This window comes from Dermacentor variabilis, chromosome 2 (genome assembly GCF_050947875.1).
Source record: "Dermacentor variabilis isolate Ectoservices chromosome 2, ASM5094787v1, whole genome shotgun sequence".
Classification (NCBI taxonomy): Eukaryota; Metazoa; Arthropoda; class Arachnida; order Ixodida; family Ixodidae; genus Dermacentor; species Dermacentor variabilis.
Genome location: NC_134569.1, coordinates 183,967,129 through 183,990,387, shown reverse-complemented (window position 1 = coordinate 183,990,387; position 23,259 = coordinate 183,967,129). Strand labels below are relative to the sequence as shown.

The 23,259-nt window shown below is 50.7% G+C and overlaps 1 protein-coding gene across 1 annotated transcript in view; it reads left to right on the top strand.

Moving 5' to 3' along the window:
• Nucleotides 1-22,409, top strand: part of LOC142570590 (uncharacterized) — a 46,863-nt gene extending 24,454 nt beyond the window's left edge. Inside the window, exon 4 of the mRNA XM_075678961.1 lies at nt 22,221-22,409. Within this exon, the coding sequence (XP_075535076.1) occupies nt 22,221-22,409 (189 nt within the window). The remainder of the gene's footprint in view (nt 1-22,220) is intronic.
• The last annotated feature ends 850 nt before the right edge of the window (nt 22,410-23,259 follow it).

Below are 23,259 nucleotides of genomic sequence, written 5' to 3'. Positions count from 1 at the left end.
GGAAACTTCACTACGCCTGTACGCAGCCACCGAAACCAAGCTTCGAGCCTGTCCACTGCAACACTGTCCCGTAATGCTGCTGCACGCTTTGATCATGAACCCCAAGGCCCGTATGCTCACAAAAAAGCTCCTACGCTGGAAGTGTTCGTAAGAGCCATTCGTCATGTCGGAGATACCGTTGTCAAAGATGGCCTGCCATTAGCAACTGCCACTTAAACCTAGGATCGTAAAGCTTTGTGAATTCGGCCCCTGTTGCGTTTACCTACTGTAGTTACCTTAATCGCTCACATCGTACGATCTCTTATTTACACGAAACGCACCCGCAAACATGTTGTAGGAAAACTTCAAGGGTTGCTGATACAACATTTCTGTCGCTTTCTGTGCGTTATTCGATAGCTGCCGAATACGTAATAACGCTACGAGGCTTGAATTCTTTCAATGCACTACAAACTATTTGTTATTTCATTTTTTATTGCAACAAATTCAAAATGCGTGCCAAATGAAGCACGGCTGTTTACTTGGCATAGGGTGTGGTTACAAGGAATATTAGGGCACAGCGGTCAGGAAGGACAGAATTTACTATCGAGATATCAAAAACGCAAAGTTCTGCATGAGTTAGATACTACAGAAGTACAACAGCTGCACTTATATATCGGTCCTACAGTAGAGCTGAAAGTGTCAGCATTTTGGTTGCTCCCACTTTCACAATGATGTGAGCAACTGTATTCTTCTACAGAGCTCCATCATCGACGAAGATTTAGCGCGACCTCTAAGTGCATATGCCGGCTCCAAGTCGGTGGCGATATCTATGACGCTGATGGCAAGAATGTGCCCGAAGGATACCGTGGTCAACTTTAATACGTACAGCAACTGCGACAACATTCCTCTGAATATTGCTCAAGTAAGTGTGATCTAAAATTGTTACGTGAGTTAACACTGCATGCCCTTGCGAGACAGCGCCAGCTGAAACATTGAGAGTACCAAGAAGTTAAAGAAGAAAATATCCATATATATGACCCCGGTATGCCAGAACTTGGAGGATGGTCGGTACTGCTACTTAAAACTGCATTATGGGACTCAGCTTATTGTGTACCCCATGCTTAGCGCTTGAAGCTGATGCTTCAAAAATTAGGAGTCCTTGTTGCAATTAGCGGGAGTTGCGCGCACTTAGCATATTTGCTGCTTTTCTATTACTTGAATAACAAAAAATAACACCAAACTCCAGTGAATTTCATTCTCCCTCAACGCTATCACTGTGAGTAGCTAAGACTCGTAGATTGTACGAGCATATAGTTATCCGATGGTGCATGAAAACACGTCAACTATCCGCACTGCAAATAACTCTTGCAATATTTCTAGAAAGTTTTGTGGACAGATGCGTACTACCCTTTTTTTGTTTCATAATTGCCGCATGTTTTCGGGCTTTTACACCTGCATTGTTGTAAACTATGACAAGTCAAGTATATGATAAGCAGTTACTTGAGTTGTCGAAGAAATTGATGTTAATGTCCTTACATTAACCGCCGTGGTTGCTCAGTGGCTATGGTGTTGGGCTGCTGAGCATGAGGTCGCGGGATCGAATCCCGGCCACGGCGGCCGCATTCCGATGGGGGCGAAATGCGAAAACACCCGTGTGCTTAGATTTAGGTGCACGTTAAAGAACCCCAGGTGGTCAAAATTTCCGTAGTCCTCCACTACGGCGTGCCTCATAATCAGAAAGTGGTTTTGGCACGTAAAACCCCAAATATTATTAATGTCCTTACAAGCACTATATTTTCTTGTTTGTGCAAACCTCTGTCGATAACCGAGTACAGACTGTGTAAAAAATTCCGAAACAGACGAACACGGGGACTGATAAATGCATCCTAAAAGAACGTTCTTGCTATATCGACTGGGTAATTTACCAAGCTTATTCCGATGCTCCCCATTTTAAAGCTTCGTCAGTGGTCCAAGTGGCGCTCAGCCTGCCTGCGCTATCAACCAAAGATGAATGATAAGGCGGATGATGATAAAGGAATAGAATGAAGTAAACGGAATTCTTGCAGTATACTGACCCTGGATTCAGCACGTAAAGATGTTATACTTAATATCCATTTGTTGAGAAGACGCACACATTTAGCCCCATTTCCAATGTTATAATTGGTCTTGCTATAAAACATCAAGCCATCCTAACTGAAGGGGCAGACGGGTATAAGTGCAAACCATGCAGTCGGAACAGCTTTAAGCAGACAAATCGAGATTTTTGGTGGTTTACCATTGATTCTTGTAGCATATCATTTCGCCGCTTATTGCATCCTAAAACGCTCTTTTTTGTTATTCTTTTGAATCGGAGGTCCCTTTCTATTGACTTCTTAAAGCATTTAAAAGTTTACTGACGCAGACGCTTTCACTCCACAATTTCAAATTTCATGAGTTAGTACTTCAGTTGCTCGCAACGGTTCTCACGTGGTGTCATTGCAGAAGTGACCACATAGCTCGCATTGTCTTGCAACGTGAACGCCACGCGCAGCATGCTATTTGAAAAATACGGATGCTTTAAAGGTCGGACCGACGACAATATTATTTCGAAGTACTTTCCCCCATCAAATCCCACACTTTTGTTCCATGCTTCTTCGACATTTCATCGACTCAGCGCTACAACACAAGGGATAAGTGCCTTAATAAACGCCATCTGAAAGTATTAATAGTACGTTGCAATTTCACACTTTACGGCCGCAAATTTGAGCGCGGTGTAATGCCTATGCCACACGGGCCAGGTTAAGTTAGCCTAAATGAATTCTCAAGACCCAGAATAATTTGATGCCAGTTTAACTTGTTGCCAGCGTCATACATGGATATTATTACGATATTATCGGTAGATACCCGAGAGACGAGCCGACGCGAGAACGACGACGAAGTGGGTCTGTGCCCTTGGCGCGAGAAAATGTCGGCCTGGCGCTCTGGCTCCATGCAGTCCAGTGTAAATAGCTTGTAATTAGCCTCTTCCGTCTGTGTCTTTCTACACTTAACATTCTGGTGGAGGTGAGCGACTGCTCCCGTCGTCACGGTTGCCCAACCTCGCGACCCTGGTGTGTTCTCTGGCCTGGAGGGACAGGACGTTGACGAATGGATCAAGCTATACGAACATGCCAGCGCTAATAACAGGTGGGACCCAACCATTATGCTCGCCAATGTCATCTTTTATCTCGGTGGCACCCCACGCGTGTGGCACCAGACGCATGACGACGAGATAACCAGTTGGGCCAATTTCAAAGAAAAGCTCAGGGAACTGTTCGCCGACCCCATTGGCCGCAAGGTTGCCGCGAGAAAGACTCTTGCGTCTCGTGTTCAGACATCCACAGAGCCGTACCTTTCATGCATCCTCGACGTCTTGGCTCTATGCCGAAAAGCTGACGACGCTATGTCTGAAGCTGATAAAGTGTCACACGTTCTAAAAGGCATCGCCGACGGCGCTTTCAATTTGCTCCTTTTCGGCAACGTCTCGACAATCGACGCCATCATTAAAGAATGCCGTCGCCTTGAACAGGCTAAGAGCCGCCGTATCAGACACCACATCACGCGGCTACCCAACACTGCTGCTACGTCGACATGTGAGGGTCGAACACGGCAGGCTACCACCTGTGACGACGTCACTCGTATTGTTCGCCGCGAGCTCAAGGCCGCCTGTTCGCCAGCTTTCGCCGCGACGCCTCCCGATCCGTCAGCAACCACGATTGCGATGATTCAGGCCGTAGTCAGACAGGCATTTGAGAACATGGGTCTGAACTCTGTGTGTACAACGTCGCAAACCAACGTTCCCCAGTTCTCTACCGGCCCTCCTCGTCACCGGCAGACCTTTTCTGCCATACCTCGCCGCAATCCGTCCGAATGGCGTACCCGTTGACAGGCCGATCTGCTTCCACTGCTGTCGCATCGGCTACGTCGCTCGTCCCTGCCGCAACCGATGGCCACCACCTCCTCGGACATACGCCGCCACTTATTTCCACACTTTTGGACCTTCTGTTCCCTATGCCACCCGCCATGAACCCACTGTTGCTGATGCCCCTGCTCCGAGCCTTCGCTACAGCCGCTCGCCCTCACCTCGACGCCATCAGCCTCGTTCGCCACAACCACGCCGTTTCTCTTCGCCGCCTATCGCCTCCCGGACCCAGCCGGAAAACTAGGCACTGCAGCTTCTGGAGCTGAAGCTGCGTTGTCGACCCTGCCCTCAAATCCTCTGCTCACGTTACCAACCAACCAAAACCTTCTTGACGTTGACGTTGACGGCTATCCTGTCACTGCACTCATCGATACAGGCGCACATCTTTCTATTATGAGTGCTGCCTTCCGACGACGACTCAAAAAGCTCCTCACCCCAGCGTGGGCACGCGTCGTCCGCACTGCGGATGGCGGTACTGTGCCTATTATCGGCATGTCTACGGCACGAGTCAGCATTGCCGGCCGCCACACCCCTGTCCTCTTCACCGTGATTGCCCATTGCCCCCACGACATAATTCTCGGCCACGACTTTCTCTCCCCGCATTCTGCCCTTATTGACTGCTCTGCCAGTACCCTTCACCTTGAGTTGCCGATTCTCGCAGAACCTTCTGACGCACCCCAGTGCCGCTTACGCACTACCGGCTTTCTTCGCCTGCAGCCAAAGTCAATAGCCTACACTGAACTGTCGACTTCCCCACCAGTTCCTGATGGCGAGTACCTCGTCACTCCTCAGCCCGACATTCAACTACATTATGACGTTACCGTGCCTCACACTATACTTATTATTACTGCGAACCGCACTCGCATACCTGTCTTTAACTTTGGATTGGCAAAGCAAATTCTACGGCAAGGTATTTGCTTTCCCAACGTTGATTATCTCGGCGACCATCATGTGGCAGCATTATCAAACAATGGTTCTTGCGAGCTTCGCAGGCCCCTCGCGCCAGCCTCGGGCGCCGATCCCAATATAAAGAAAATGGTTGCGACGGACCTGTCCTCTACACAGGCTGAAGACCTTTGCGAAGTACTATCGTCCTACCGCGATATTTTCGACTTCGACGATCGCCCTTTAGGCCAGACACTCGCGGTCAAACATCGGATTCTTACTGGCGATGCTGCGCCTATTCACCGACGACCGTATCGAATTTCTGTGTCGGAACGCCGAGTAATTCAAGATGAAGTGAACAAAATGCTCGATAAAAACATCATTGAGCCTTCATTGAGTCCCTGGGCGTCACCTGTGGTGTTGGTTAAGAAGGACGGCACGTGGCGCTTCTGTGTAGACTACCGTCACCTGAACAGCATTACAAAGAAGGACGTCTACCCGCTCCCACGTATAGACGACGCCCTTGACTGCCTGCATGGTTCCAGCTATTTCTCGTCTATTGATCTTCGTTCGGGATATTGGCAGATTGCTGTTGACGCTATGGACAGAGAAAAAACCGCGTTCATCACACGTGATGGCCTATACCAATATGAAGTAATGCCGTTTTGGATTATGCAACGCCCCTGCCACATTTGAGCGTATGATGGACTCCTTGCTCCAAGGTTTCAAATGGTCCACATGCCTCTGCTACCTCGACGACGTCATCGTCTTCTCGCCAACGTTCGACACTCTCCTTAAGCGTCTAACAACTATACTTGATGTATTTCGCAAGGCGAAGCTGCAACTTAACTCATCCAAATGTCGTTTTGGCCACCGTCAACTTACTCTTCTGGGCCATCTCGTTGACGCTTCCGGAGTACAGCCTGATCCCGACAAAACTCGCGCTGTCCGAGATTTTCTGGTTCCGAAGACAGCCGCAGACATCCGAAGTTTTGTAGGACTATGCTCGTACTTTCTTCGTTTTGTTCCAGATTTTGCGACAATTGCTAGACCCTTCCCTAATCTTTTGAAGAAAGGCGTACAATTCTCGTGGGGCCCTTCAGAAGCTGCCGCCTTCTCTCGTCTCGTCACTCCTCTAACCTCACCTCCCATTCTCGCCCACTTCGACCCTGATGCCCCTACAGAATTGCGTACAGATGCCAGCGGTCATGGCGTAGGTGCCGTCTTAGCCCAGCGTCAGCGTGGCCAGGATCGCGTTATTGCTTATGCGAGCCGCCTCCTAGCACCATCGGAGCGCAATTATTCCATTACGGAACGAGAATGCCTTCCTGTTGTCTGGGCGTTTGCGAAGTTCCGTCCTTACCTTTACGGTCGCCCTTTTTTCGTAGTTAGTGACCATCATGCTCTCTACTGGCTCTCATCGCTAAAAGATCCTACAGACTGGCTTGATCGAAGGGCTTTGAGGCTACAAGAATTTTCATATTCCGTGGTCTACAAGTCTGGCCGCCTGCACCAAGACGCTGACAGCTTGTCGCGTTACACTGTTGACGACCCTGACTCCTGCAATATTACCAATGTTGCTTGCGCATTCTTTTTATCATAGCGGCTTCATTTCGCTGACGAGCAACGTCGTGACGCCTACATCAGCGCACTCATCGACCTTTTTGAACACTGTCCGGCCGATGCCACTCTACGCCTCTTCGTCCTCCGCGACAGTACTCTGTACCGTCGTAACCTTCATCTGGACGGCTCTGAGTTCCCTACTTGTCATACCTAAACACCTCCGCTCAACCGTTCTAGAAGAGCTTCATGATGCACCAACGGCAGGACACCTCGCCGTATCTCGAACCTATGACCGTGTACGTCGCCGTTTTTTCTGGCCGGGCCTTGTCCGTTCCGTACGACGTTACGTCGCCGCTTGTCAACTTTGCCAACGACGCAAGAAGCCTTCCCAGCTCCCCTCTGGTTACCTGCAGCCGCTCGACATCCCTGCCGAGCCTTTTCATCGTGTGGGCTTAGACCTTCTCGGTCCATTTCCGGAATCTACATCAGGAAATAAATGGGCTGCAGTCGCGGCTGACTACGCGACCCGCTACGCCGTAACTCGCGCTCTTCCGACCAGTTGCGCAACTGACGTTGCGGACTTCCTTCTACATGATATCATTTTGATGCATGGTGCTCCGCGTCAATTGCTCACAGACCGTGGCCGTAAGTTTTTGGCGAAAGTCCTTGACGACATCATGCGGGCCTGCTCCATTCAGCATAAGTTTGCTACCTCCTACCACCCCCAAACGAACGGCCTCACTGAGCGTTTGAACCGCACCCTTACAGACATGCTATCCAAATACGTTTCAGACAACCACCGTGACTGGGACCTGGCTCTACCCTACATTACTTTTGCATACAACTCTTCCCGCCTTGAAACTGCCGGCTTTTCCCCGTTTTACCTCTTGTATGGCCGCGAACCGACGCTACTACTAGACACCTTGCTTCCGTCTACCACAGCTTCAACTAGAGCTTATGCCCATGATGCAATCGCCCGTGCTGACCATGCTCGTCAACTTGCGCGTGTTGGTCTAGAAGTCTCCCAAGACAAACAGAAGCGACGCTACGACCTCCGTCACCGTGATGTCCATTTTGCGCCCCGCACCCTCGTGTTGCTTTGGTCCCCATCGCGTAAAGTTGGCCTTTGTGAGAGAATGCTTTCCTGTTATACCGGCCCATATCGCGTGCTCCGCCAAGTGGCCGATGTCACCTATGAAATTGTTCTCGCCACGCCCACTACGTCCTCCGGTGTGACAACCAGTGACATTTTCCACGTCACCCGACTCAAGCCCTACAACTCTCCACGTGCCTTGGATATTTAACAGCACCGTGACGGCGCTTTTGCCGCCGGGGGGTAGTATTAGGATATTATCGGTAGATACCCGAGAGACGAGTCGCCGCGAGAACGACGACGAAGTGGGTCTGTGCCCTTGGCGCGAGAAAATGTCGGCCTGGCGCTCTGGCTCCAGTCCAATGTAAATAGCTTGTAAATAGCCTCTTCCGTCTGTGTCTTTCTACACGTAACAATATTTACCGTCATTAAGCTCCTCCATGCTTCATGATGGTGATTATCCTCTTCCTGCAGTGAAGGCATATGATAAGCAAACGTAAATTTGAATTAAGAAAGCATTGTGCATTTGGTTGTGCATGTTGGTTGTAGAAATATTTGCTACATACTTCTTGATAGAAAATTACTGTTACAAACAGTCGTCAAAGCCGAAAACGAAGCGGTTGAAGCAACAGAGCACCTGCCATTTTGTCGGTGGCTGTTACGACTGGCCTATGTGGTGAACAATTTATGTCGCGCCGCCAAAGCCACGGCGAAAGCCCGGACGTTTCAAATACGCCGTGCCAACCGCAAACGTGGAAAAACGCCTAGGAGGCCGCAACGGCGAACAGAAATTAGCCTTTGTGTGCGCATTCTCGCCTCCTTAACCACAGCGCGCCACTCTGATGTCTGCGAGTGTTCCGTAGGCTCGCCAGTACTGTTTCCCTCCAGCGAGCGTGTGCATTCTAGAGTGTACTCTAGGGCATTCCCTGTTTCTGCTCCTCCTCGGCGTGGTAGACACCGGCGTTGTCTGTGCGTGCGCGTGTGCGCGCCAGCGCCTTTCCCTCGGCTGGGCCAGTGGCGGTTAGAAAATCCGCTGTACTGGCTTCCGTGAACCGAGCCGCAAGTGTGGACAGCGTTCGCTATTTCCTACTCCTGGGCGAGGATGCTCCATAGACTCCATAAAAGACGCCACCACCAACGGAGTTCAGCCTTCAGCAGACTTGAGCACAAGCTATAGAGAGCGTGTCGTTCTCCGTCAGGAAGCTTATAGAGCTGACCGCTCTGTAACCGTGTATTTGTTACTCGTTACGTTGATCCAATCGCGACTCTGCCTGGGCCTCTCCATGCTGGGCAAGCTGCAGACCGCCAGGCCCATGCTACCCCCACTGTCCTGGGGGAAGAGTTTGTAACATGGCCAACACCCAACCACTGAAATATTGCATACTTGAATGGTTCAAAACGCACTACATTCTATGAAGAGAGAGCGTATGTTGCTCTGACACATTTGTGCATATTCGTGCAAACATTATCGATTATAAGAGCTATCCACGTGCGCATTCAGTGTCACTCGGAGTTTAAGCATTATGTATGTATAATGGTCATTTCCGTATAACTGTGTGTGGGGGGAGGGAAGTGGGGAATGAATACTCTTGCTAGTTCAATTCAGCCTTATTAACATTAACTGGAATTAGAAATAGTGCACTTATATTAAAAAGAATGTTAATTTATTGTAACTGGCAAGTATATGACACAAAAAGAACACTGCGCACCGACTATCGCACGATGTTTCTTTTCTTTTTTTTTCAGCTCTGCAACGTGCCCCCAGCATACATTCAATGCCTGTACTATTCAGCTATGACGCGACATTACGACAGCGGCGACAAACTGACGCAGGATTTTTTCTTCGAGGTGGAAAATACTTTCAAAGCTAAGGTTGGTAGAAGTCGCACATATTCATTGAGCTGCTGAAGAGCTGTTCAAGAAAAAAAAATTGTAGGACTCCTCGTGCTACTCCTGTGCGAGAGGTATGCAGTCATAGGTGGTGTCCGTCTCGGTGTTTCCAAATGTGACTGGTTTGTGTGTTACGCAATTATTAGTCCTGGTCTATATTATGTCTACTCATTGTGGTTCGATCATTCCTAAGTACCACATTGAGCGACCACCTATTGTCTTGCGTGTCACCCGCTCAAGTAGCAAATGGTTCATGCACTGTTGCACACGACACTTTGTAAATAATATGTTAGGTTTCATTTGCTATGCTATAGAACCACTAGACTCGACGTGTGTTCTTCAGGTAGGTGCGTTCTCTCTGTCACTCTCAGCACTTCCAAACGCGCAGCGCGTCACTCATACCTTTCGGCAAGGTTCGGCTTTGCGACGGCGTTTTTCGGCTTCTTCCTGAAACACACATGCATGTGTCAATGTATCTTGGCTATCTTTGTTATTTCGCCCGTCTCAGGGCCGACGTTGTTTGCGGGGTGCATATTGCGGGGAAGGGGCGCGATGTGCAGTTGAGACTTGATGTCGCTGGGAATCCGCACGGCGTCGGGGCACTTGTCGACAGGATTGAGGCCCATCTCGTCGAGTATCTTGCGGCCCGTGCGTACCCTAACCTCGCGGTTCTTCATGCCATATATACCCTGAAAGATATCCCAGTGCGGACTGCCCTGCCTGTGGTCTAAGGGCAACATTGGACCATGTGTTGTGGGAGTGTGAAGCCATCGGCTCCTCCTTCAGCGAGGATAGGTGGGTTGCGCTCTTGGGCAGCCCCGAACTCAACGACCAAACCCTGGCCGCCTAGAGTGCCCGCGATCGGGTCGTCAAGCTCGGCTTGGCGGTCCCTACGTGGGACTAGCCGGGTGGCGCGGGGTCTCTCCTGCGTCTTCTCTGGACCGAAATAAAGTTACTTCACTCACTCACTCACTCACTCACTCACTCACTCACTCACTCACTCACTCACTCACTCACTCACTCACTCACTCATTACCTCTACTCACCACCACCACGATGGCCGTTGGCGTGGCCTCATTGCAATTCCCTTCCCATTTTCATATCACTTACTGGATATTATTACTATCCTGAAGATCCACTCAGACATAGAACCCAGTTCTTGGCCCGCCTTGTTTTCTATATATACGCGCCGACGCTTCACCGGTGTGGAGGTACATTCACACCGGCGATTGAAGTTCGCGCGACCGGCCGCGACTGGCGACCATTCGCGCCTGCGGGCATTCATGCCGACGAGGGGCGGAGGTCGCGCGACCAAATTAGGTCGCTTATACTTAATCAGCGACGAATTTTGTGAAGTGGCTCACTGGACAGTTTTTCACATCCGTGACTGAAGACGCAAAGCTGCTTAACCAATCAGCGCCGCTGGAGCAAGATGACGGTAAACGCTGAGGCTTATTTTCCATGGAGATGGCGATTCGAGCAGACGTGAACCAGCGTTGGTGGGAGCGGCACTAATCGCAAGACATTTAGACGTGGCGACGGGCAGGTACGCTGCGCTCCCCGGTGTGCAAATCGTTTCCGCGAACAGTTCTTTCGTCACCGCATGCACTCGGTCGGCCGCGCGACTTTGGTCAATCGCCGTTGTAATTACCGGCGAGCGATATTCACGGCTGTTCGCACTGCCATCGCCAAGGAAAGTAAGCGTCAGCGTATACCGACGTTACTGGGACGCTGAGTGCTTCAGAAGCTTTTTAACTATCGTAGCTGCGCTGAATAATTAAACAGCGAGTGACTGTTTCGAATGCCACTTTTCTACTAAAGCGACTATTTGCGACCAACTTGGTTGCGCGATCTATGCGACTCGGGTTTGCGTATGAGACTCTGGTGACGATCTACTGTTACTACACTGCACGGCGCTGAAGCTTCACGCTTTAATATAATACATCACCGTTAAAAAAATTATAAAAACGCTACAATCCTAATGTCGACTGCTACAACGAATCGCACTAAAACCACTCAGTGAACCGCATTTATCAGCAGCTGCTACCGTCTAGTTGAGCAGACGACCTTGAGCAGAGTGGACAAGGAACGTTCCTCCGAATAACTTTTATATGTCGGCTAACAAAATGAGCACTCTTTATCGGCCGTTATTTTTCACGTGCATGGTCATGCCCTGAACGCAATACCCACAAGAAATGCAATCGGAACACTTCAGGGATTTCTCTATATTTGTTTTTGTTTTGTACCGCTAAACCGACTTGAGTGTGAAAGTTTGCCTCGGCCGTTCACAACCATGGCAGGCCAGAAGATATGCCCTAAGACGCGTGCAGTTTGTACATCATATAGAGCCAAATATTATTTATGAAAATTTAATTTGAAATCCCGGAGCCTGAAAATCTGTGGCGTAATCACGAAGCATTTCGAATGCAGCTGCTTGAATAGAGATCACCACAATCAGAGCCCGAACACTGCAAACAGTGCACGGACTTCAGCGCAGCCTACATAATTTTGACATAATTTTTACCGTTAGTCCGTCCGTCCATCCGTCCGTCACGTAAGACGATCGATAGGGCCCGCAGCAGCGAGCAAATTTACCTTCATGCTGCCTCTCACTTCATCGCGAACTAAGCGCCGAGAACACAGCGCTCACGAAGCTTCCAGCATTCGCCGCACTCTCCCCCCTTTCGGGTTCCAATCGGTCGGCCGAAGTGAACGGACGTGTCGTCGGCGCGCTCCGCAACCACCGAGACTACGCGACCTTCACCGACCGCCCTTGGCCGCCCTTGCCCGGGCAGCTTTCGCCGGGAGTCATATGGGAAGCGGCTTTCTTGCCGTTGCCCACCGACCGCCTTTTCTTCCCGGGACTTTTGTGCCGCTCCCCGCGCCTCTACAGCTCTGAAGCAGTTCCAACACGGCTGCCCCTGCCGGGGCCATAGCTGCCTTGGCGTGTTTTCTACACCATGAACCAAGAGCGCCAAGCGACCAGCTCTTCCGAGGCCCATGTTCTAAACGAGCGTGCGAAGGGCCTTCGGCTAATTCACCGCTCTGCTTCGACGGAGCACTTATCTACCGCAACGTCATTTTCCAACGAGCAGAAGACGCAATCGGCGACGGAGAACGCCGCCGCGCGTTCCTCGACAACAACGAAGACGCCCGAGGTGGATACCGCGGGAGTGGCCGCCGATCCCATCGTCGTCAATTTTCCCTCCCAACAGCGAGAGGTGGACACTCCGACCGGGGAAAGGATGGAGGAATATGCTGCCCCGAACATTTACGACGACAAAACTGACGATGACATAGGTGGCTGTTGGAAGACAGTCATACATAAGCGACGCATCCGTCAAACGCGCGCTAAGACGCAACCCTCCGAGAACATCTTGGGCATTCCGGACGCCTCCCAGCCTACCGCACGCAAGCGCATACGGATTCAGAGCCTGCCTCAACTTCCTTTGCACGATGAAAAGATAATTCTGCGGCCTCACGGAGGACTTTGTCTCGATAAATGGACGCGCCCAGAACTCGCCAGTGCTCTATGGAGTGCAGCCGGCTTGACCACCGATGATCGTCAGGACATCATATTCCGACTGCGACCTCAGCAGAACTTGGCAATCATCAGCACACCCCAGTCACACGTAGCCGACGCATTGTACAAGGTGAGGGAGCTGAACCTTGGTCAGCGGGTCTATCCCATCACGACATATCTTGCGGCCCCACACAACTCATGCAAGGGAATTGTTCCTGGCCTTTTGCCCGGTACACCGTCTTCCAAGCTAGTGGATGAGCTTGTGGCTCCTGGAACTCAAATACTTCAAGCACGAATGATGGGTCAAACCAACGTTGCATTGGTAACACTTGAACGACCTACAGTGCCTCGCTACGTGCGTTTCTATGGTGCAGAACTCCGCTGCTAGCCCCATCGACCCCGCCAACTGGTTTGCAAGATATGTCACAAGCTCGGCCATTGGGCTGATTACTGTCCTACGCCGCACGTGGTCATTTGCGCGACGTGCGGGACTGACAACCCCACGCCGTCACATGCGTGCACCCCACACTGCAGATCCTGTGACGGAACCCACTCTACAGCGGATCCAAACTACCCGCGGCGTGCCAGGCAGACACTGAACAAAGCTTGGGTTCGGAAAGCTCTCGAGAAAGAGCAGCGTGAACTCCAACCCTCCAGCGACCCGACCACTATACCACAGATACGGCGGAGACCCGAACGTCGCGCGTCCCAACGAAGGAGACCAGAAAAGTCCGGTCGGAGACCCGTTCGAGATCCCGTCGCAAGTTCAAGTCTCGGTCCCGATACCGCGAGGCATCGGTGCGCCTCCCAGAAAAGCGCCCTCCTTCCCCATCTTCCCAACAACCCTACAAGAAGGCCCTGCAGACCAACGCCCCAGCCAAGGTGACCCTGGTCCCTTCAGGGGTGCAGCGGACCCCGGAGAAGAAAACAGCAATGGAGGCACCTCGGGAGTTAGGTCGGGCGGAGGGCCCCCCCCAGCTCGCTTCGCCACGTAAATCTCTCCCTACCCCTTCCCCTATTACCAATTCGTTACCAAATCCCGATCCTCTAATAGAAATAGCCCGCCTACGTCGTGACATGGAGGCGCGCTGTGTGCGCCTGCAAAAACAAATGGACGCGCTGGTGGCAGACATGAGCACTAGTATACAGGCAGCTCTGGACAGGATAGAACTCCAAATGGAGGTCCTTCAACTAGGGATTACGGAGCAAGTGAAATCATGTATAGAGGGCACTTTCGCACGCATGCAAGTTCCTGAGCTTAGCGGTAACAACGAAAGCGCGCTTTCCGACCAAGGCTCTCGGCCGCAACCTTCAAATGTGGGCACCCGGCGCCCGCATCCCTATGCACGACCGCCTGCTTCCTCTCGCGATGATGATGGCGCCGCGTAACGCGGAGCAACTAGTAGTATGGCAGTGGAATTGTAGGGGATTCGACCGAAAACGAGGTTCCCTACAGCAGTATATCGCCACATCCACGAACCCTCCCGATGTCATCCTCTTAAAGGAAGTCAATTGCACCCCTTCTTTATCCGGCTACAGCACGCTCTCGGGTGTCTCTCCTCTTGTGGGAGCCTTAGTTTCGAAACATGTTACACGTCGCATGCGTACCACTAACATTGGCATTCTTCACCAAATATTGGAAATAATTACGCAAGGTAAACGCAGCGAGAGTCTGTTTATGCTCAGTGCATACAGTTCCCCCCGTTCGCGAACGCACTGTTTTCAGCACGTACTAACAGAATTTGGTAGGTTTGGACGTGTTTGTGTGGTGGCCGGCGACTTTAACGCTCCGCATACTGCATGGGGTTACGTTAAATCGCAGGCTAAAGGGACCCGCTTATGGTATGCCATCTGTAACATGAGATACACACTGCTTACCGACCCAGAGCACCCCACTCGGATGGGCAGCGTATCTCGTGACACCTGCCCTGACCTTACCTTCGTGCGCAATACTGGCCCAGTCGTTGCGCACGGGCCTTTAGAGGAGCACCTTGGTAGTGACCACTACATTGTGGCGACCACGTTGTCATTACGGGGTGTGCGCAGGCGCGAGCGAAATGTGCGTATAACGGATTGGGCGAAATTCAGAGAACGTCGCCAGGGCCCACCTGAGCGCCAAGGGTACGAACGCTGGCTTGACTTTCTCGCACAAGATCTAGAGGCCACCACGAGCACACTGCGCACCACAACCGAGACACCAGACATAGACCCGCATTTACTTCATCTTTGGAACGCCCGCAGAGGGTTGACACGACGATGGAAACGACAACGCCTCAACCGCAAACTTAGGAAACGTATAGATCAAATTACACGGGAATCTCAGGAGTATGCAGAGATCCTTACGCGGAATAACTGGCGAGGATTTTGCGATCGCCTCTCAGGCACATTGAGCACAGCAAAAACGTGGTCGATTCTTCGCTCACTCACAGATCCCACCACAACAAAGGGAAGAACATTTCAACAGCTGCACATCCTAATGCACGAGTACAGGGACGATGTCTCGACACTCCTCAGAGAGCTAGAGAAGCATTTCATACCCACAGGCCCGCCGCCGCAGTACCCTGACTATCCTTATGTAGGCGAGGCGAACGAATTGCCCGATGCAGACATCACATCTGACGAGGTACAGGTGGTCCTACAAGACCTACGCCGCAACACGGCACCGGGAGCCGACTACATCCGATTCGCCACCCTTCGTAACCTCAGTGACGCGGATATTAACCACCCTGCCCATATCTTCAATGATTGCTGGCGCAAAGGCACGCTTCCCCAAGCATGGCGACACGCCGACATCACACTGATCCCCAAACCGGGCAAGCCTGTTAAAGTTGAAAACTTACGACCCATCACCCTAACATCGTGCATTGGTAAGCTCATGGAGCATGTACTCCTGCGGCGTCTGCAGCCCTTCCTCGAAGAAAAATTCTTTTCCAACTCTCAATTCGGATATCGGGCTCATCTGTCTGCCAAAGATGTGCTTCTACAATTGCGGGAGGAAGTCATAGGACCTCCGTCGTCCACCCAAACGAGAGCACTCATCGCCTTAGTCCTAAAAGGGGCATTCGATAATGTTGAACATGACCTCATCCTTCGCAATGTTGCACATTCACACTGTGGAATTCGTATGTACAACTATATCCGCGCATTTCTTCGAGATCGCACAGCCACCATAGTAATGGGACCGCATCGATCCGGCACGATTCGCCTTGTAGGAGGTGGGACAACCCAGGGCTCAGTTCTTTCCCCTACTCTATTCAATATCACGTTCGCAGGGCTCCCCCGGCTACTCGACCAGATCCCTGATGTCGCCCACGCTATTTATGCGGACGACATTACTATCTGGTCGACACGGGGTTCCGACGGAGCCATCCAGGACCGACTGCAGCAAGCAGTCGATACAGTTTCCGAGTACGCGAGAAAATGCAGCTTAAGATGTGCTCCGGAAAAGCCGGAGCTCATAATCATTCGCCCCCGGAACCGTTCCTCTACTCCCCCTATCACTGTGCACGTGGATGGCACACCGATACCACAGGTTAATCGTGCTCGTATCCTTGGCCTACACGTCCAAGCGCATGGCAGGTCAAACTACACTGTTTCCCTTTTATCCAGACAGATTGAGCAAATTCTGGCCATGATCCGGAGGGTCTCCAACAGGCGCTCGGGCCTTCGAGAAGAGGACCAGCTGCGCTTGGTGGAGGCATGCGTGATCAGCCGCCTTGCATACAATCTCCCATTTCAGCGGTTGACCCAAGCGCAACAACTTCGCATAGAGGCAATGATTCGCAAAGCCACGAAACTGGCGAATGGCCTACCGAACTATACTTCCACACACCGTCTCCTTAACTTAGGGACACATAACACACTAGGCGAGCGGCTAGAGGCACATTGGTTCAGCCATCGCCAGCGCCTCCTACTCACTCCTACTGGCCGCCATCTTCTCACACGTCTAGGATACTCTGTCCCACCCCTTGAGTCTGAAACCCGTCCAACAATCTTGTCGTCAGCGATACGCCAAGTACTAAGCGTTCATCCATTGCCACGTAATATGCACCCCGAGCATGACAAAGGGCGGCGCAAAGCCGTGTACGATACATTGGCCGCATGCTTGCAAACATCCTGGAAACACATACTTTATACACGGACACATCACGCACTCAAGAGGGCTATACCTCGGTAGTTTTGAATGGCACCGAATCCCTGAGAGACTTTGCTGCAATGCGCAGAACAAATGCCGCTTACGGAGACATTCTCGGTGTTGCTCTTGCAATTCGATACGCCATCCGTGTTCCTGAAGAAGTGTATATATTGACAGACTCGCAACAGGCATGCCGGGCGTTCCTATCAGGACATGGCATCCCGAGAGCGGCGCACCAAATTCTCAAACAGATCCCGCAAAATATACCAACCACACCACCCCGCATCCACTCACTCTGGACCCCTGGTCATACCTCGCTGCCGGGTAACGAACGCGAACATGCGGTTGCCCGAGAAATTTCCCTCCGGGCGACTCGGCGTGGTGAGGCGACTAGTTCAGAAAGGGGGGATCCCTTGCTCCGTTACAATGACATACTCCGTCATTATACACGCATTCGTCGCACCCACGCCGCACCACCGCCGTCCTTCTCGCGGGAGGAAGCAGTGGCATTACAACCAGTTACAAACCGCAACTTTTCCAAATCTTGTCTCTCTCAATAAATTCTACCCACACTGTTATGCAGATCGTTGCCCTGGTTGTGGCAGCTCGCCCACAATCTTCCACGTCACGATTGAGTGCACTGCAAACCTCTTTCCTCCCTTGCCAACTCTCCTTTACCCCCTACGCAACAAAGAGCTGTGGGACGACGCCCTCCGCGACGGACCTCCCGAGGTCCTCCGAGCTGTGATACAACGGACTCGAAACATCGCCGGAATCATCTTAGGGACCCTGGACTGAGGGTTCCTCCCACACTGCTCTCGCCATTCAAATATTATTAATAGAGATGTTTTACTCTCTCTCTCTGCCCCCTTTCGTGTAAGGCCCGCGCGGCCACGCCATACGCAGCCGCCGCCAGAGTAGAACACCCCCCCCCCCCCCTCGCGCCTCTATCCGGAGCCTTCCAAGCGATGGAGGAAGACGACGCGCTGCCTCCCCACCTTCCTCCCTTGCATGACCGCACCATACGCAGCCGCTGCCGGAATACGTTTCATCACGGTTGATAACGGTTCGACGCGGTCGGGTAAGGCACTAAAGAGCGATAACGGCTTATAATGATCGAAACGTCATCAGCGTACCTGGCGCCGCCATTTGCAGTAGTTGGCTTACGTCATCAGTTCACCTTGCGGCGCCGTCCGCAGCAGTTCATGTCGTCGCAGTGTTGTTTATACTGGTCGCATCAAGTTTCATAACATTGATAATGGCACCAGGCTGTGGGGAGATGATCAACTGGCACAATGGTTACGCATACCTAGACAACTCCCAGAGGAGTTTCTGCGCGAGTTTGTTTCAGTGATGTAACTCTCTGTGAACATTGTCTGTTCCTCTGCCCGCACAACAAGCTGGCCCTCTGTAGTCTTTAATCTTTCCTAGTCCAGATGCGCCCAGGGTATATCTGTATAGACGGAAGTTTAGCCGGCGCAGAATTCACGTGACACCATAACCTTCTGCAAGGAGGCGAGGCTTCGAGCTCTTTTCGCATGACCTGGCCAGCGTTGTTTTGTGCTCAAGGTTAATCCGTCAGGTCTGTCAGGGAGCCGGTGACGCAGAGTGCAGCGGTCATAAAATTTCCTATAAATATTATCAGATTTAGCTCTGGCTGGCTCTATAGTGTCCATGGGAGCTGCGAGTATGACGGTTCAGCCAGCAAACGAATGATGAGTCCTATAGGTGGATTTTCGTGAATTTAGTATTTGTTTACAAACTGAGAATTTCTAACACAAATATTGCGTTATACATGATACAAATTGCAATGATTACGCATGTGTGCGTAGAAAACTAAGTGTGCTTGAAAATTTAGGATAAAGCATAATAAATAGCGTCACAATAACGTTTAAAGTCACAGGCACGAAGATAAGAGAAAACCATTTAGTTGCGCTTCCGCAGTAGCTGAACGACCGCAACACCATGTATAGTAAGTTTTGTAAAGAACTTTGTCAGCGGGAACGGAACCGCTGGTTCCGTTTCGCGAAAGGAACCGCGAATAAAGCGATGTAACGAAAAATGTTAGACATAACGTTAAGAGACCGGAGGATAACGGTGTGGATACGAGGATATCCGATATATTACAGTTGACATTATAGGCGAAAAAGAATGGAGCTGGGCAGGACATATACAATGCGTAGGCTAGATAAGCGATGGACTGTAGTCACAGCATGGGTGCCACTGGAAGGGAAGCGCATTCCAGGATGGCAGAAAAGTAGGTGGCGTGATTAAACTAAGAAATTCGCAGGCGCAAGTTGGAATCAGCTAGCGCAAGACAGGGGTAATTGCAGATAGCTGGGATAGCTGGATAGCTGGGATTGTAGATAGCTGGGAGATAGCTGGGAGAGGCCGTCGTCCTCCAGTGGACGTGAAAATAGGCTGAATATGATGATGGGGATGATGATGTGTAACCTCCCTGGTCTGCGACGAAGGTATCGCGCCAGCAAAACCACCATTTGCCGGCCTTCTGCAAATAGCTTATGGAATGCTGCCGGGCCACTCGCCTTAAGTAAGCTGCGCGCACGCGTATTGAGCGGCGGCTCTGCCTTCGCGACAGCGGCGCGGTAGGCGGGGCAGCGGCAAGACTCTGCGGCACGCGGGTCGATGGCGGTTCGCCTGTCAAGCGGCGAGGTCCCAAAGCGACGTTTCGGATACGTTGAATTCGCGCTACGGCCCTGTTTTTGTGGCGATATCAATTATACGAACACTCGAGGCACGTTCGTGCCGCCATCCTGTCCCGCGTGACGTGCGCGGCCGAGCGCATGCGCGCCCCGCGTGTTGCAAGTCACGTGATCTGCTGCGCGGTCGCCAGGGCAACGCCATCTGACCACGGAGAGCAAGCGTCGGGGTGATCCGAGAAGGCTGGTGGCTTGATGGGCGCTTTCTTCGCTCGCGCCCATCATTTCGCTCAGTGTTGGAGCTCACATTGGAGGCGCGCACAGTTTTTAAGTGGTGAAGGTGGCGGCAGCACGGAACGCTCGCTTTGGTTAAGGCACGCGCGCTCCCAGCTGCCAGCGCTTAATTTATATCGCGCCAGCGTTGTGACTGCTAGTGCTCGCGGTACGTCATTGAGTTAACTGCGTTCGTATGTTTCCTTGGCAGGTGACACCAGCCGTGCGTAGATAGTACGCGCATGTTCACTGCAATTTGTGCTCCTCATTAATGTGCGCGTCTTCGTCTGTCTTGTAGTTTTCTATGGCGTTTTTAGTGCTTCGATCTCCTTTCAAATTAAACTACGAGGTTTATTATTATTATTATTATTATTATTATTATTATTATTATTATTATTATTATTATTATTATTATTATTATTATTATTGAGGTGACCCCGCCTACTCGTTGCTGCATATGAAACAAAATCATGGATGTTCACTCAATTAAAATCAACAAAATATAGCAACCAGGAAACTGTAAGCCGGGAACACAGGAAGAAAATATTTTAATATATATCAAATCACTTTAGGGCGTCATGGCAGTAGAGATACCGGAAACCAAACTCAAGACATCTTCAAATTCTCGTACTTGCTACTTGTGACATTATTGAGTTTCGAAGTGTTGGCTAGCGGCTAGTTATTTGTCCAGTTAGAAAGCATGGTAACTGCACTTAAAATTATAATAAAGTCAAGAGACCATTGGTCACGGCCAAACCCTCGTCTACCTTCTTACATATATGCGTATATGTGAAGCTTATGTTTGGGCTCCAAGTGCAGCATTGTCAAACTGGCTTACGTCACCGTCATGCCGTCATCATCACGCCGTTACAATCCCGTATATAGTCGCCTTCCATTGTCATCGTCGTCATTCGGTCATCGCTACGCCACCGTGTTCATACATTAGTCGTCGCTCCAGGGTCGTCGCCTCGTCGTCATTGTTGCCATGCCATCATGGTCGCTACATTGTCGTCATTTTGTCGTAGTAATTCCATGGTCATTATGCCATTGTCGCCATGCTGTCGTCGTCATTCCAGCATTGACATCCAACTTACGTCAAGCCGCCGTCATACAGTCGTCGTCCCAGCATGATCATGTTGTCGTCGTCGTGCCGTCGTGTCCATGCGTCATGGTCGTTCCATCGTTGTCATTATTTCACACCATTAAAGTTGGGACCTTTTGTTCTGGATAAAAATAAATATTCATCAGGCTGCACGTTACACACGACGTACTTGTACGCATCGCTTTTAGTTGCATAGCATTTAATTAACCATTTCACTAAAGTTTCAGACGTTCGCTTTCATAACATACCGAGACAAAGTTGCACGAACGATGTCACTTGAGTAAACAATCAGTTTTAAGGCTCGTCAGACGCGATCTAAGAATTGAGCAATTTATCTGCTGGTTATGCAAAAAAGAGGTGAAGTGTGCAGACCGGACACAAGAGTAAAGAAGGGGACAACATGAACGCCGTTCTGGTTATCTGGTGGCTTATGACCCCAGTGGCCGGATCGCTAACCCATCATTGACAAAAAAAAATGTCTCTTTTGGCTTTCTTTATCAGATAGCTATCGACGTAGTAATTACGTTATGGAGCCTCCGTTGCTCGGGAGCGCCACAAATTATTAATTACGTTATCATTTAATGCAACCAGTTCAAAACACATACCAAGAGCAGCTCGGCTTCGGTCACGAAGCAGGGGACTGCTATTTGTGCATGTCACCGAAACCTTATCTTGCAGTCTCCCGTGTCAGGCGCCTCTTACTCGTACCGTGCTGCCAAAAGCCGAGTACATTTAGCAACCGACGGTAATAGCAGGGGAGAGAGGGGACCCTTGTGCTTTAAAGAGAAGCATAAAGGGTCATTGTATGGCCTCCAGTTATACTGCACCGGGCTGATTGACACGCGTTTGAGTTTGCGCTAACACGTGACCGCCACCTCCGGTTTCGGTGACATTACATTTACGGTCTCTTGCTTGACGCCTGAAGCCGCGCCGCACTTGGGCAACCTTTTGAACTGGTCGCACTTAAAAGGTTACGTAATTGTTTTCGGAGCTCTCGAGGAATTGAGGCCTCAGATTGTAAACGTGGAGTCGACAGTTACCTGAGAAAACAAAAAGAACACTGAAACAAGACTTTCGTCTTTGTGCTTCTCTGTAAGACGCACGCGCCTCGTTTCACCCGCTGTAGCACTTGCGAACATCTTGTTTCGAGTGAATGGTCTTGCATGCTTGGTTGCAGGTGCGCCTGATTCTGCAGCAGCTGGAACGGGCGCGGGCGTCACCAGTGGCCTTCATCATCGAGCGCTACGACATGGAAGCGCAGGGGGTGGTCACCTTCTACGATTACAATACCGGGCTCGACCTGCCATGCGGCGCCAAGCCGTTCGGCTTCACTGCCGGAACTAAAGCAGAACTTGAGAAGTTTTGATTATGCGGCAGTGAGTTATCTGAACAATCAGTGTATTTGCACTTGTCCTCAAAGAATTCAATTCACTTATGTGAGCGTCACACACACACACAAACACACACACATCATATATATATATATATATATATATATATATATATATATATATATATATATATATATATAGATATATATATACTTTTCAGCCATAAACCAGTATAATGAATGAATAAAACTTTTACTTGTAGATGGAATTCATTCTTGGGGCCGGTACTAGATACGGGGGATTGCTGGCCGGGTTTATGGAGGCGGTTGTACTATAAGTGCAGAAGACCGTTGAGCTCCGTTCGATAACGTAAGCTTAAATAATAAATATATAACATTTATGTGGAAGAAGCAAAGGAGCCTGAAGGGTCGCTCGAGATAAACCCGAAAGTGCCCCTCGGGGTGTTTGGGCACCGCAAAAAGGAAAGTGCGGTGCGTAGATCGCATGTTGCCAATCCTGTCTGCAGAGTATCAAACGGCTGCACTGCGCGAAAACAGCTGACATTTCAAACAGAAGCGAGCACACCCTTCGCCGCCGAGGGAGCTCCGCTTCCAGCCAGAGAGCACAGGGCACTCGTCTCTGCTTAAGACGCACTTCTTCCAACGCCACCTATTATGGCAAGTAAATGACTTAAGTAAATCACCCAATACAGAACGCGCAATACCGCCACTGCATGTTCGCAAGAGGTGGGGCGCGTGACGTAAACGTGACTCAGTCCCTCGGCTACGGCATGTGCACGTGGCCTATATATACAGGCGAACTACGGCATGGGAGAAAGCAGAGAAGCAATGTCGCTTGCGGACGCTAATCGAGGCAGAAGGAGAG